General features: G+C 44.6%; 1 protein-coding gene across 5 annotated transcripts in view; it reads left to right on the forward strand.

The window, feature by feature from the left end:
- Nucleotides 1-1573: 1573 nt before the first annotated feature.
- The window catches only part of LOC140389705 (transferrin receptor protein 1-like), an 80314-nt gene continuing 69692 nt past the window's right edge, over nucleotides 1574-12195 (forward strand). The window contains exons 1-2 of one of the 5 annotated variants that reach the window (XM_072474102.1): nucleotides 1574-1686; nucleotides 12112-12171. In XM_072474102.1, the coding sequence (XP_072330203.1) occupies nucleotides 12139-12171 (33 nt within the window). In that variant the 5' untranslated portion in view covers nucleotides 1574-1686; nucleotides 12112-12138. Of the gene's footprint in view, nucleotides 1687-6442; nucleotides 6501-6703; nucleotides 6821-9783; nucleotides 9807-12111; nucleotides 12172-12195 lie in introns of those variants that run through there. The other 4 variants (XM_072474105.1, XM_072474104.1, XM_072474101.1 and 1 more) reach the window with 4 other exon arrangements.

Consider the following 12195-nt stretch of genomic DNA (forward strand, 5'->3'; position numbering starts at 1 on the left):
TGAGTTTGTAGAGTGTATTTTTGTATATGTGGGGGGGATTTACGCATATTTGGAATAAAATGCATACAAAAATGAGATGGTGGGTGTGCTGGTTGTAATCTTGTCTGAGGGAGGAGGCCCAGACCAGGTAAGGCCTAGCAGATTGCTTCTTGGTCTTTTGGCTAAGATGAATGTGAGATCAGGTGTAATGCCTGGATCTGGTATGTCTTTCTTGTGTGGACCATGAATTGGATTCAATTTGAATTGGTTTTGGAGCAGGCAAGGAGCTGGATTAGGGGTTTGCCCCTGTCCACACTCTGAGCTCTGGCTTTGTAACTCTGATAAAGTAATATAAAAAAGCTACGGTCTAGAAGGGGGAGAAGGGCCTGAGCCACGTAAGCTCTGTTTGAGGGAGAAAGATAGGACTTGGATCACAACCCGAACAGGGGGTAGAGGAGGAGGGTACCTGGTCATTTGAATTCTATCAACAGGCAACTGGGATTTGGATCGGTATCTAAATTTGGATCAGGATCTAGATCAGGATTTGGATCTCGTAGCACTGCTGCCTCATGGCTCTAAGGTCCTGGGTTCAATTCCAGCCTTGGGTGACTGTCTGTGTGGAGTTTGCACTTTCTCCCCATGTTTGTGTGGGTTTCCTCCGGATGCTCCGGTTTCCTCCCACAGTCCAAAGATGTGCAGGTTAGGTGAATTGGCCAAGCTAAATTGCCCCTTAGTGTCCAAAAGGTTAGGTGGGGTTACTGGGTTACGAGGATAGGGTGGAGGTGTGGGCTTAGGTAGGCTGCTCTTTCCAAGGACTGGTGCAGACTTGGATGGGCCAAATGGCCTCCTTCTGCACTGTAAATTCTATGATTCTATGAGGGCCAGTACCTGGATTTGATCATCGGGATTTAGATGAGATCTGGACCTGAATTTGTTGCTGGAAACCGATTTGAATTTATCATAATAATCTTTATTATTGTCGCAAGTAGGCTAAGTTACTGTGAAAATGCCCGAGTCGTCACACTCCAGCACCTGTTCACTCAGAGAGAATTCACAATGTCCATTTCACCTCACAAGCACGTCTTTTGGGACTTGCGGGAGGAAAGTGGAGCACCCGGAGGAAACCCACGCAGACACAAGGAGAACGTGCAGACTCCGCACCTACAGTGGCCCAGCGGGGTATCGAACCCGGGTCCCTGGCGCTGTTAGGGGAGGCAGTGGCATCATCACTGGACTACTAGTCCAGAGACCCGGGCTAATTAATGCTTGAATCCCACCGCAGCAGAGGGTGAAGCTTGAAGTAAATGAAAAAACTTTAATGATGACCGTGGAACCATTATCGTTAAAAAATAAAGCAGAATGTGGTTCACTGGTGTCCTTTGGAGATGGGGGGCGGTGGAGGAGGAGAAAATGTGTAGTTTTTAACCTGGTCTGGCCTGCCGCGGTCGAGGGCCACGGCGATGTGCTTGACTCTGAACCGCCCTCCGAGAGGCCTCTCACCATCCCCGGACGGTCCGGATTGGCTGCCTGTCCGGAAACGAGGTGTGGTATGGTCCACCAGCGACGCCCACCATCCCCGGACGGTCCGGATTGGCTGCCTGTCCGGAAGTGAGGTGTGGGTATGGTGTGGAGTTTGGTGCCGCGAGCCGCTGAAGGACGGATGGTCGGTCGCCTGCTCGCTCAGTGAGGAAGCTCGGCGGCACTGAGGTAAGGACCATGGAGGTCGCAGTGGGCACGGCACAGTCGCCGGCTCCCTGGGTGGGGTCCGAGTCACTGGCTCGACGCTGCGAGGCGGTTCCTCTCAGGCCCTCGTTAACCTGCCTCAAGCACATTAAGGGCAGGAGGGAAGGTCAGTGGGAGTGAGGGTCCAGCTGGAATGACTTGACCCTCAAATCACTGAGGGTTCGCATCGTCGCTCAAAAAACCACCCCGTAATTCTGTTGCCTGAGACAAACCACCCTGCTGCGTGATTTGATCCAGTTAAGTCTGATAGAATAAATTCTCTTCCTGTTTTTACTTTTTCACTCTCTGGGGCTCTTCTGTAATTTGAGGCTGACTGAGTTAGTTGCACAGTGTTGGGTGAAGACGACGTGGGGAAGGACATTGCACCGTGTAAGCTGCTCGGCCAGATCGGTTGTTCAGAAATCGTGAGATGGGTCCCTTTTTCCAGCACACGGTTTTCACCCTCCACTGTTAAGATTCAAGCGAATTGGCTCGAAAGTAACTTGTTTGCGTTATGGTTGAAGGAAAGAGCACATTACTTCCAATTTGGACATAAATTGTTAAAATTTACCCCCCCCCCCACCTTTTATTAAAGTAACATTTGGGAGACTTGATTTTTCTGATGTAATTAGAATTTTAGAATTGATTTTCTCCACATTAGAATTGTTGATTCTCTCTGCAAATCCATTAGAACAAGGAACTTAATTCGAACAAGAATAAAAACATAAATGTTCTGGTCATGTGAAAGAACGTGTTTCCAATTTTCACAACTATAGGATGTCCTAAGGCTGCAAAAGCCATGTATTAATTTTTTGAAGTGTTAAGCAATGTAGTAAGTAGCAGGTTCCTCAAACAACCATGCTATAAATACCTAGAAAACACCTGCTTTGCGAAGTGGTTAAACAAAATATGATGGCCAAGACATGCCCTTTGGAAAGCACCTTGAATAGGCTCTTTTACACCCATATCAGAAGGCCCTGGCTTAACATCTCCTCTGAACGACTGCATCATGGTCTAAGTAGTTAATGTGCAGAAGTCTCTTGAGTGAGATTTGAATCCACAGGATTTTTTTGTCACAGGCGAGCTACAATTAAAGAAAAGGATGATGTGAGCATTTTCATTGGACTAAACGAAGTTTAAATTTTAATGCCTGTACAATAATGTGCAAACAGCTTTAAAACACAGAATTTAAAATAACGCATGCTTTGTCTAGTGTTTTGTTATAGCTAAATATGTTAATTCTGTTGTAATTGTGGTGAATTTCTACTGTGCTCTCTTATGACCTTGATGTCCTTTCAAATAAGGTGTCCAAAGCTGGGCATTATATAGCAGCTACAGCCTAATCATAGTGTATTATCACTACCTCTCTGCTTTGCTACTCCAGTTATGCAGCCCATGATTTTGTATATTTTTCAACTGTTTTATCAATTTGTCTTCCACTTTAAGATCTGCTGATCTGAACCTCTAAATTCTTTGTTCCTCTAATCTTTTTAAAGTTCTACCATTTAATATATATGTTGTCTCCCAAAATATGCCACCAATTTGTCAATTTAATTTGCCATCTATGTGTCAAATCAACTAAAATGGAAACTTAAGTGATCTCATCAGTCACCTGCAATCCCTATTTTGTAATTTGTAAATTGATACTGAATCTGTATTGTATTGATACTGAACCCACGTCCAGATATTGTATATCAATAGATTTCCTCTGGCATTGCACGTTAGGAGTCAAAATCAACCAGTTCTCGAGTAAAGTAGGGGTCGAGAGTAGGCAATAGTCCTGTCTTATTCATAAGTGGTCATACATTCTGTTGATTTCATATACCGATTACAAATTCATATACAAATGTTTACAATGGAAAAAAGAACCTCTGCAAAATGTCATCACTTGCACTCTTGGGTGGCACAGTGGTTAGCACTGTTGTTTCACAGAGCCAGGGTTCAATTCGTGGCTTCGGTCACTGTCTGTGTGGAGTCTGCACATTCTCCCCTTGTATGCGTGGGTTTCTCCGGTTTCCTCCCACAAGTCCCAAAAGACATGTTTGTTAGGTGAATTGGACATTCTGGGTGGGATTCTCCGTTGGCTGACAGCAAAATCAGGAAAGGCATTTGGGCGGAGAATCGGTCCCGACACTGAAAACGCAGCAGGCGCCAAATTACAATGCTCCGGCACCACCACAGCAGCTTCAATGCATTCTAGAATGCACGTGCAGTAGACACCATACGCATATCATTTGGCGAGCCTGACCCGGTATTCACCGGGGCCTCTGCGATTCTCCACCTCCGACGGCGTGGTTCACTTGAGCTTTTAAAAATTGTGAAACCAGCGTGACGGCTGCTGAGGAAGAGAGGGGGTATGGAAGATACGCAACATCGGCATGTTTGCTGACAGTTGTGCCGTTGGCCGGGGGGCTTCTGCCAGTGCGGAGCAGAGGGGAGTGGCCAGGAGGTGGGGTCGGAGTGGGCAGGCATGGAGCACCATTGCTGCAGCCGGCAAGGCAGCCATGTAGCTGTGCACACTGCTAACAGCCCACATTGAACCTAGTGCCATGGGTTGTATATTTGTCCCCCCTGGGTGCCCTCTGGCCCCAGGCAACCCATCAGCTGTATGGGCGCATTTCAGCACAACCAGTGCCATCAACTTGTCCGCCTCCCGAGTGTTGATCATGGACCTGCGAATCCCGCACCATTTTTCATTGGAATCGATTGTGTTCCACACTGCACTGGTGCTAGGCCCGCAACGGTTCTGTCGTAAAAGCCCACGGATTTGGTGTTGCCGTCAACACTTAATCTCAGAAATGTAGAATCACACACTCTGAATTCTCCCACAGCGTACCCAATTAGGCAACATAGTGCTGGGACTTGGGGATTTTCACAATAACTTCATTGCAGTGTCACTGTAAGCCTGCTTGTGACACTAATAAAGCTTATTTTTATTATTATCTTGCTACATACAACATTTACAAAGGAAGTTTCTATTCCAGTTATTAATTTGTTTATTATGGGATGTGGGCTGGTTAAGTTCCAACATTTGTTGCCCACCGCTAACTGCGCTTGAGAAGATGGTGGTGAGCCGCTTTCCTGAACGCTACAGTCCTTGTGGTGCATCTGCAGTGCTGTTAGGAAGGGAGTTCCAGGATTTTGATTCAGTTACATTGGAGGAATTACTCTAGTAGTTCCACATCTGGAAGAGGTGTGACATAGAGAGAAATGTACAGTCGGTGGTGACCCCACATGTCTGCTGCCCATGTCCTTCTAGGCGGTGGAGGTTTTAGGTTTGGAAGGCGCTGTCAAAGGAGGCTTGACAAGTTGCTGCAGTGCATATTGTATGCAGTGTACACTTCTGCCACTGTGCGTTGATGGTCACGTGAGTAAATAATTTAAGTTGGTGGAAGGGCAAGTGACCAAGTGGTTGCTTTATCCTGGGTGGTGTCGAGCTTCTTGTGTGGTTGGAGTTGCACTCAACCTGGCAATTGTTATCTGGAGGCAGTTGCGCCAGCACTTTAGGCTGGGGGTGGGATCAAGGGAAATGCCGATTTGGGGGAATCGCAGATTTGAGCCAGGGAAGTGGGATGGGAACTTTTGGAGATAGGTGGAGAAGGGAGTGAGGGCACTAAAGGATTTGCTTCTGGGGGGCCAGTTTGCGGGACTGAAGGAGCTGGGGACGAAATATGAGTTGGGGTAGAGGGAAATGTTTAGGTATTTGCAGGTCCGAGATTTCGCTAAGAAGGAGGTTCTGAGCTTTCTGGTGGCGCCGGCCTCCACACTGTCAGAGGAGGGGCTGACGACAGGGGGAATGGAGAAGGGGGTGGTATCGGAGATTCTGGGAAAGAGAAGACACCTCTGAAGGGGATTAAGACGAGTTGGGAGAGAGCATGGAGGTGGGGTTATGGTGTGAGGTGCCTCCGGAGGGTGAATGCTTCAACTTCAAGGTTGGGGCTGATACAGCTGAAGGTGGAGTATAGGGCGCACCTCACAAAGGTGAGGGTGAGCCGACTCTTTGAGGGAGTAGAGGATGTCTGTGAATGTTGCGGGGGTCCAGGACCCCCCCCCCCCCCCCCCCCGCAAACAACGTTTGTATGTTTTGGTTCTGTTCAAAGCTGGAGGGGTATTGGAGGGAGGTCTTTTTGGTAATTCCGAAGGTGGTACATGTGAAGCTTGGAGTGAGCTATTGTCTCCGTATTAATCCATGGGAACATCAATGCTCCAGTGTGCAAAACATTAACCAGTATCTTCAGTATTTTCTTTCAGTAAACCTTTTAACCCTGCTGCAAAATTACCGTTAACACCCCGCGCATCAATTTTAAATCTTAATGCGTTTCATCCGTCTTTCGGAATTTTCTTGCTCTAGCTTGCACGGTTAAGCAGAAGGATGAACCGAGGGACTTCCAGGTGTAATACTGTAATGCTACCGTACTGGGACGCAGAATCGTCGCTAAAGCCACGTAATATTTAAGTTACTATTTCGAATGGTAAAAGCTGTTTTTGAAGTACACTCTTAGTCCATTTCAATATGAAAAGAATCACATTCAGGACATATGGAGGCTACACATTCACTCGCGCGATTGTTACCCCCACCTACTATATAATTAAAGATTTCAGAAAGGTTTTTTTTTTGGGGGGGGGGGGGCGTCTCTGAAGAGGGCTCCAGAGAAAGCTCAGTGTGGGGGTTGTGCAGTGAGGTGAATCAATCATCAAGTGGGTGTGATTTGAATTGCTTCCCGGGTCACAGTTCCGGTCGTGGCCCGCGCGCGAAGAAGCGGCAGCGCCTTCTTGCCCTCAATTATATTTTTAACCGGGTAAGTGACATTCTGATGAATGCAAAGACGCGAAGAGAAGATTGTCGGTCGTTTTTTTGACTTTCATTGAATTGTTGCGACGAGAGGGGAGGGAGGGAGGGGGGTGTATTTCTGTGAAGTGAATTAATTAAACACGCGCGTTCGTGCGGCCGGTATGGAAACGTGGCTTCTTGACGTGAATTCTCTCGTTGAAAACGTCTCGTCCACCCGAAAGCCCGATCGTGGATAGGGACCTTGGGCGATGGCCTTCAATTGTTTGAATGCCCCTCAACATGGGCCCGTGTATTTCTTCTCCGACCAGTGCGTTCTTGGGCATTCAAGTTGAACATTAGTTTCAATTAACCTTTGGCAGCCACGGAAATGGATATTAAGTAACGTGTATGTCTTTTCAGTTGGGTTTTGCATGGGGGCGTGAAAAGTATCTCAATTCCTTTGAGTGGGAATTGTGGAATTTGTTTGGGTGGTCAAATGATTCAACGTATGAAGGTTCCTTTCATTCCCCAGCCCCCAATAAGAAAACCTTTGTTTTCACGCGAGTGGAGACCTTCCCACGAGTGGAGACCGCCCCAACGTTTCAGACAAGAAAGACAGGGTGTCTGAGAGGGAGAGAGATGCGGACAACTGAGCAGATATACTCCGCGAGAGGAATGGGATAGGTCGATTTTCTTAAAATGGCGATGAGCACAGTTTTAGTCTTTGATCTTTAGATTTGGGGCTCTGTATACATGTGTACTCCTGTCAGAATATGTCGATGTCGCACCTACTTGCATTCCGTGTTTCCAACTTCGGGTTGTCCAGTTTGACTCAAAACACAGCCTTAAAACATGTTAGTGAAAGTATTGAATTTTATTTTTATTTCCTAGCATACCCAATTATTTTTTCCCAATTTAAGGGACAATTAGCGTGGCCAATCAGCTTTTTGGGTTGTGAAGGTGAGACCCATGCAGACACCCGGGAGAATGTGCAAACTTCACATGGACAGTGACCTGGGCACCGAGAATGAACCAGAATCCCTGGCGCGTGAGGCAGCAGTGCTAACCACTGCACCACCGTGCCACCAAAGTATTGCATTTTAAATGTTCCAAACTGTTAGCTTGGTTCAGTTGGAAGTGTTCACCTTTCCTGAGGTAAATATTGGCTGAAATTATCTGGTCATTGCGATTCACTTTTCTTGCGGCGGTGTGGGGTAGTTACAATGGGAGAAATACCATTGACCAGCTGGAGCAAGATAGAATCCCGCGACCAGCGTGCGTGTCCGAGAAACATGCTACTGATGAACCGGAGAATTGAAGCCCTGCAACACTCTGGAGTTTCTAATCTATGCTGTCATGTTGTTGGAGGTGCCATCTTTTAATTGAGACGTTGAACTGAAATCAGACATGTCCGTTTATGTATCTTGGGTGAATGACCGTTTATGTATCTTGGATGAATGTTAACGATCCTGTGACACTTTTTAAAGAGAAAAGGTTTCTGTTATTCTGGTCCATGTCCTTCCTTCAGCCCGCATGTGGCACTAGGTTAACTGAGCATTCATAAGGTTGATGTTTCTCTAATGCATACAACTTTGCTGTACATGTGCTGAAATTGTTCACTGCAACTCAAGCTAATCACTTAGTCTTGAAACTCCTGTAACTCCAAGAATGAAACCTGTGCATTAAACTTGCCCTTGTCTATTTAATCTCCACACGATTTTTTAAATATGCAAGTTCCTGGAAGCAAGATGGAAACGGTGTGCCCTCTAGAGGGCATCTGGGACCTGTTTGGAATTACAGTTGCAGTACTGCTCCCAAGTATCCCCAAAGCAGAGTGCATGGTCTGCACAAGGAGGTGTAATTTAGAATGTTGAGTTGAACAACTTATATTGTTTGAGTTGATTTCTGTGTTTTCCTATTGCTTGCAAACCTATTTTCCACTTTATTGTGATTGATGGGGGTGACAATATGTTAACAACGACTTGATTATATTTTGACATGGCAGCAGATGGTTTGTGGTCCTACATTTGTCAAATCTTTGTTTTTTATATAATTGGATCACCATTAGAAAATGCTACGTGGTACAACCCATGGGAGTTGCATTTAAGTTGTGCCATCTGGTAGTCTCTACTCTGGACACCAATGTGACTTTTAAAATAGGATTTTTTTAAATAACTGAATTTAAGCTTTATATGTAATTTAAGAGCTACAATTAATAAATTTAGGGTACCCAATTCTTTTTTTTTCCAATTAAGGGGCAATTTAGCGTGGCCAATCCACCTAACCTACACATCTTTGGGTTGTGGGGGTGGAATCCACGCAGACACGGGGAGAATGTGCAAACTCCACACAGACAGTGACCCAGGGCCGGGATTCAAACCCGGGTCCTCGGCGCGGTAGGCTGCAGTGCTAACCGCTGTGCTGTGCTGCCCAAGAGCTACTTAATTTATGAAGATCAGTACAAATTATGATTCCTATTGTGTGAATTTAGACTGCCACCTCTTCCAGAATGCTTGACTTTTCAGTTAACTACTCAACAAAATTTTAGATAAAGGTTGAAACAGCATTCCTACATTGTAAAAACGTTCATTCGAGGCCATTTTATGATGCTGACTGTATATGTTGTGCTACTCTAATATCTGCCTTGCTGTGTATGTAGTATATATAGTTCCTAAATGTTCAACAATGCAAACACTATCCTTGTCGCAATTTTTACACATGTAAAATTTTAATGCACAGAAGGAAGCCATTCACCCTGTCGTTTGTGCTGGCTTTCCGAGTTTATCCTGCTTGCACTCCTCTGCTCCCCTTTTTAAAAAATGTTCTTTATCATATATTTAGGGAATTTTGTGTCCTAGTAGTAATGGCCTCCATATCAACATTGTCTTAATCTCCTTTTTGTTTTGTTTTAATCTTAAAAATTCATTACCGTTATTCGTCAATGGCAATAGATATTTCTGCTTCTGCTCAAGATAATGGCTCCAGAATAATTTGACAACCGAGTTATTGAAAACCTGATGTTGAGAATAAAATAACACCAATGAAAGTAGATAAGGGGCTTTGTTAACGCAGAGTCAGCTGTTTTGTTTTACTTGGCTTCATGTCAAGGGCAGTTTAGAACACTGAGAAAGTAGTATTGCCTTCAGGAGCAGGGTTATTTGATGACCCAAGCAAGAGTTTTGATAACGAATCACTTGGGACCAAATTATTTTAATGTTGACTAACTCGTACCTCTTGCTCCCTGTTTTCTCACCTTATCCATGGCTTCTGATGATGTCTGTCCTGAATGTTACCTTAATAATCATGCCTGACGTCTGTGCAAGTTGAAGGTCAAGTAAGCAATGCCCTACTAGAGAGAATGACATTAATGGATGCTATGAAAATTAAACCGTATTGAATTTTTAACTTTTTCCTCCAGTAAAAACATTCTGGATTGACGTTACTATAGTTGCAATGTTTGATTGAGCCATTCACTTCAAAGCTTTTAAACATGCGGTGTACTACATTCTTATAAGATATAGGAGCAAAATTTGACATTTGGCCCATCAAGTCTGCTCCACCATTCAATTATGGTTAAGATGTCCCTCATCCCCATTCTCCTGCTTTCTCCCATTAACCTTGATCTTCATATTAATCAAGAAATCCCTTTATTGGTCACAAATACCAACCATATTTGTACTTGGGGTGCTGTTACCTCCAGTGCTAAAGACCAAGAGCTGGACAGTGAAATCAGCCAGAGTAGCTTTTTTCTTCGAACACATGAACTAGGAGCAGGAATAAGCAATTTAGCCTCTCGAGCCTGATCATGGCTGATCTCATCCTGGCCTTAACTCCACCGTCCTGCCCTTTCTCCATAACCTTCAACCATACCAATTAAAAATCTGTCCAACCCCTCCTTGAATTTACTCACTGTCCCAGCATCCATCACACTCTGGGGTAGAGAATTCCACAGATTCACAACCCTTTGGGAGAAGTAATTTCTCCTCAACTCTACCTCTTATCCTAAGACCATGACCTTGTTTTAGAATGCCCCACCAAAGAAGCATCTGCTCCATGTCTACTTTACCCATACTATTTATCATTTTGTATACCTCAATTTGACCTCCCCTCATTCTTCTAATCTTTAGAGAATATAGGCCTAAACTGTTCAATGTCTCTTCATACGCTAAACCTCTCATCTCTGTAGAACAAAAGCATGATGGGAATAAATAGGATAATTTGATATGGTAAATACTGAGCTAATTGACTGCTGTGACATTCATGGTGAATCAGTAACATAATGGATCCAGCACGAAGGTTCACTCTTTTAAAAAGAGAACCACTTGCACAATAATTAGTTTGCTGAACTAGAACGATTATTGATGCCATAACTAATTTAGTGGCAAAAAATTAAACATTCAACTTGGAACAGCAGTTTGAAAACCATCTGTTCATTTGATGACTGATTTGGGCACTCCTCCAATTGGTAATTGTATGTAAATAAGAACTGCAATCATTGAGCATTTTCTTGGAGAGGAATCGTGGATTGCATCCCTGCCTAATGAACCAGAAGCTCCAAATTTGTGTCCCACTCCAGGACTTGTTGATCACGGAACGTGTGGCATAACATGGTCAAACAGGTTGATTGTTAACATGATTACTTGAATAGAGACAAAATGCCCAGGGGTACAGGGGAATGGCACTAAATTATAATAATCTTTATCACAAGTAGGCTTACATTAACACTTCAATGAAGTTACTGTGGAAAGCCCCTAGTCGCCACATTCCGACGCCTGTTCGGATACACAGGAGAATTCAGAATATCCAATTCCCCTAATGTCTTTCGGGATTTGTGGGAGGAAACCGGAGCACTCGGCGGAAACGCGCGCAGACACGGAGAACATGCAGACTCCGCACAGCCAGTGACCCCAGCCGGGAATCGAACCTGGAACCCTGGCGCTGTGAAGCAACAGTGCTGCCATGCCGAACATGATGTTCATTTGGAGATGGTGCAGACACGATGGGCCAAATGGCCGCCTCCTGCAGCGTAACAATTCTGTGAAATCCTTCCAACATCCCTAGAGTAGGCGGTATGAGTGGGAGAGGCTCCTGGTCAACCATGCTTGATGTTGAGTGGTGCCCCTCCCACTCTGACTTTGTGCTAGTGACCTATTCCAGGGGGAAAAACAGACTTGTCCTGCAAAGGCACCTATTTATTACCTGGAAAGTTCGTCAGCATTGAGCACCTGTAGAGGTCCTTGAGAATTTCCTTGCTTGCCTTTCTCCCTACCCCCACATGTGGCATACAATGATACTTGCGAAGCTCCTGATATTTGCTGGTATTACAATATGTTTTGGATTATCTAAGATTTTCTTGGGTTTAGAAATGGGGGACCAACTGGAACCCAAAAGGGGTTTCCTTTTTCTTCCCCAAAAAGTAAGCAAGCCTTGGAAAAATTTGCTTTTTAACCTTTTCTGCTCCGTTCTAACCTGGGTTACATATTTTGACTTGAGTTATTTATTGTTGTGGTTGAGGGGGAGAGATGTTATATACATGATTCAGGTTAAATAATAACTGGAAAATATTGAACTTCTTAGACTAATAGGATAGTAGGATGTTACTGAGACTTACTGCTGATGTCGTTTTTTTCTCTTTTCAGCTATCTCAATTTCATCACAATTCCACAATGGATCGTGCTAGAGTGGCCATTTCAAGTTTGGTAGGTTTTTTTATTGCATAATCA

This window comes from Scyliorhinus torazame, chromosome 14, assembly GCF_047496885.1.
Source record: "Scyliorhinus torazame isolate Kashiwa2021f chromosome 14, sScyTor2.1, whole genome shotgun sequence".
In the NCBI taxonomy this organism is placed as follows: domain Eukaryota; kingdom Metazoa; phylum Chordata; class Chondrichthyes; order Carcharhiniformes; family Scyliorhinidae; genus Scyliorhinus; species Scyliorhinus torazame.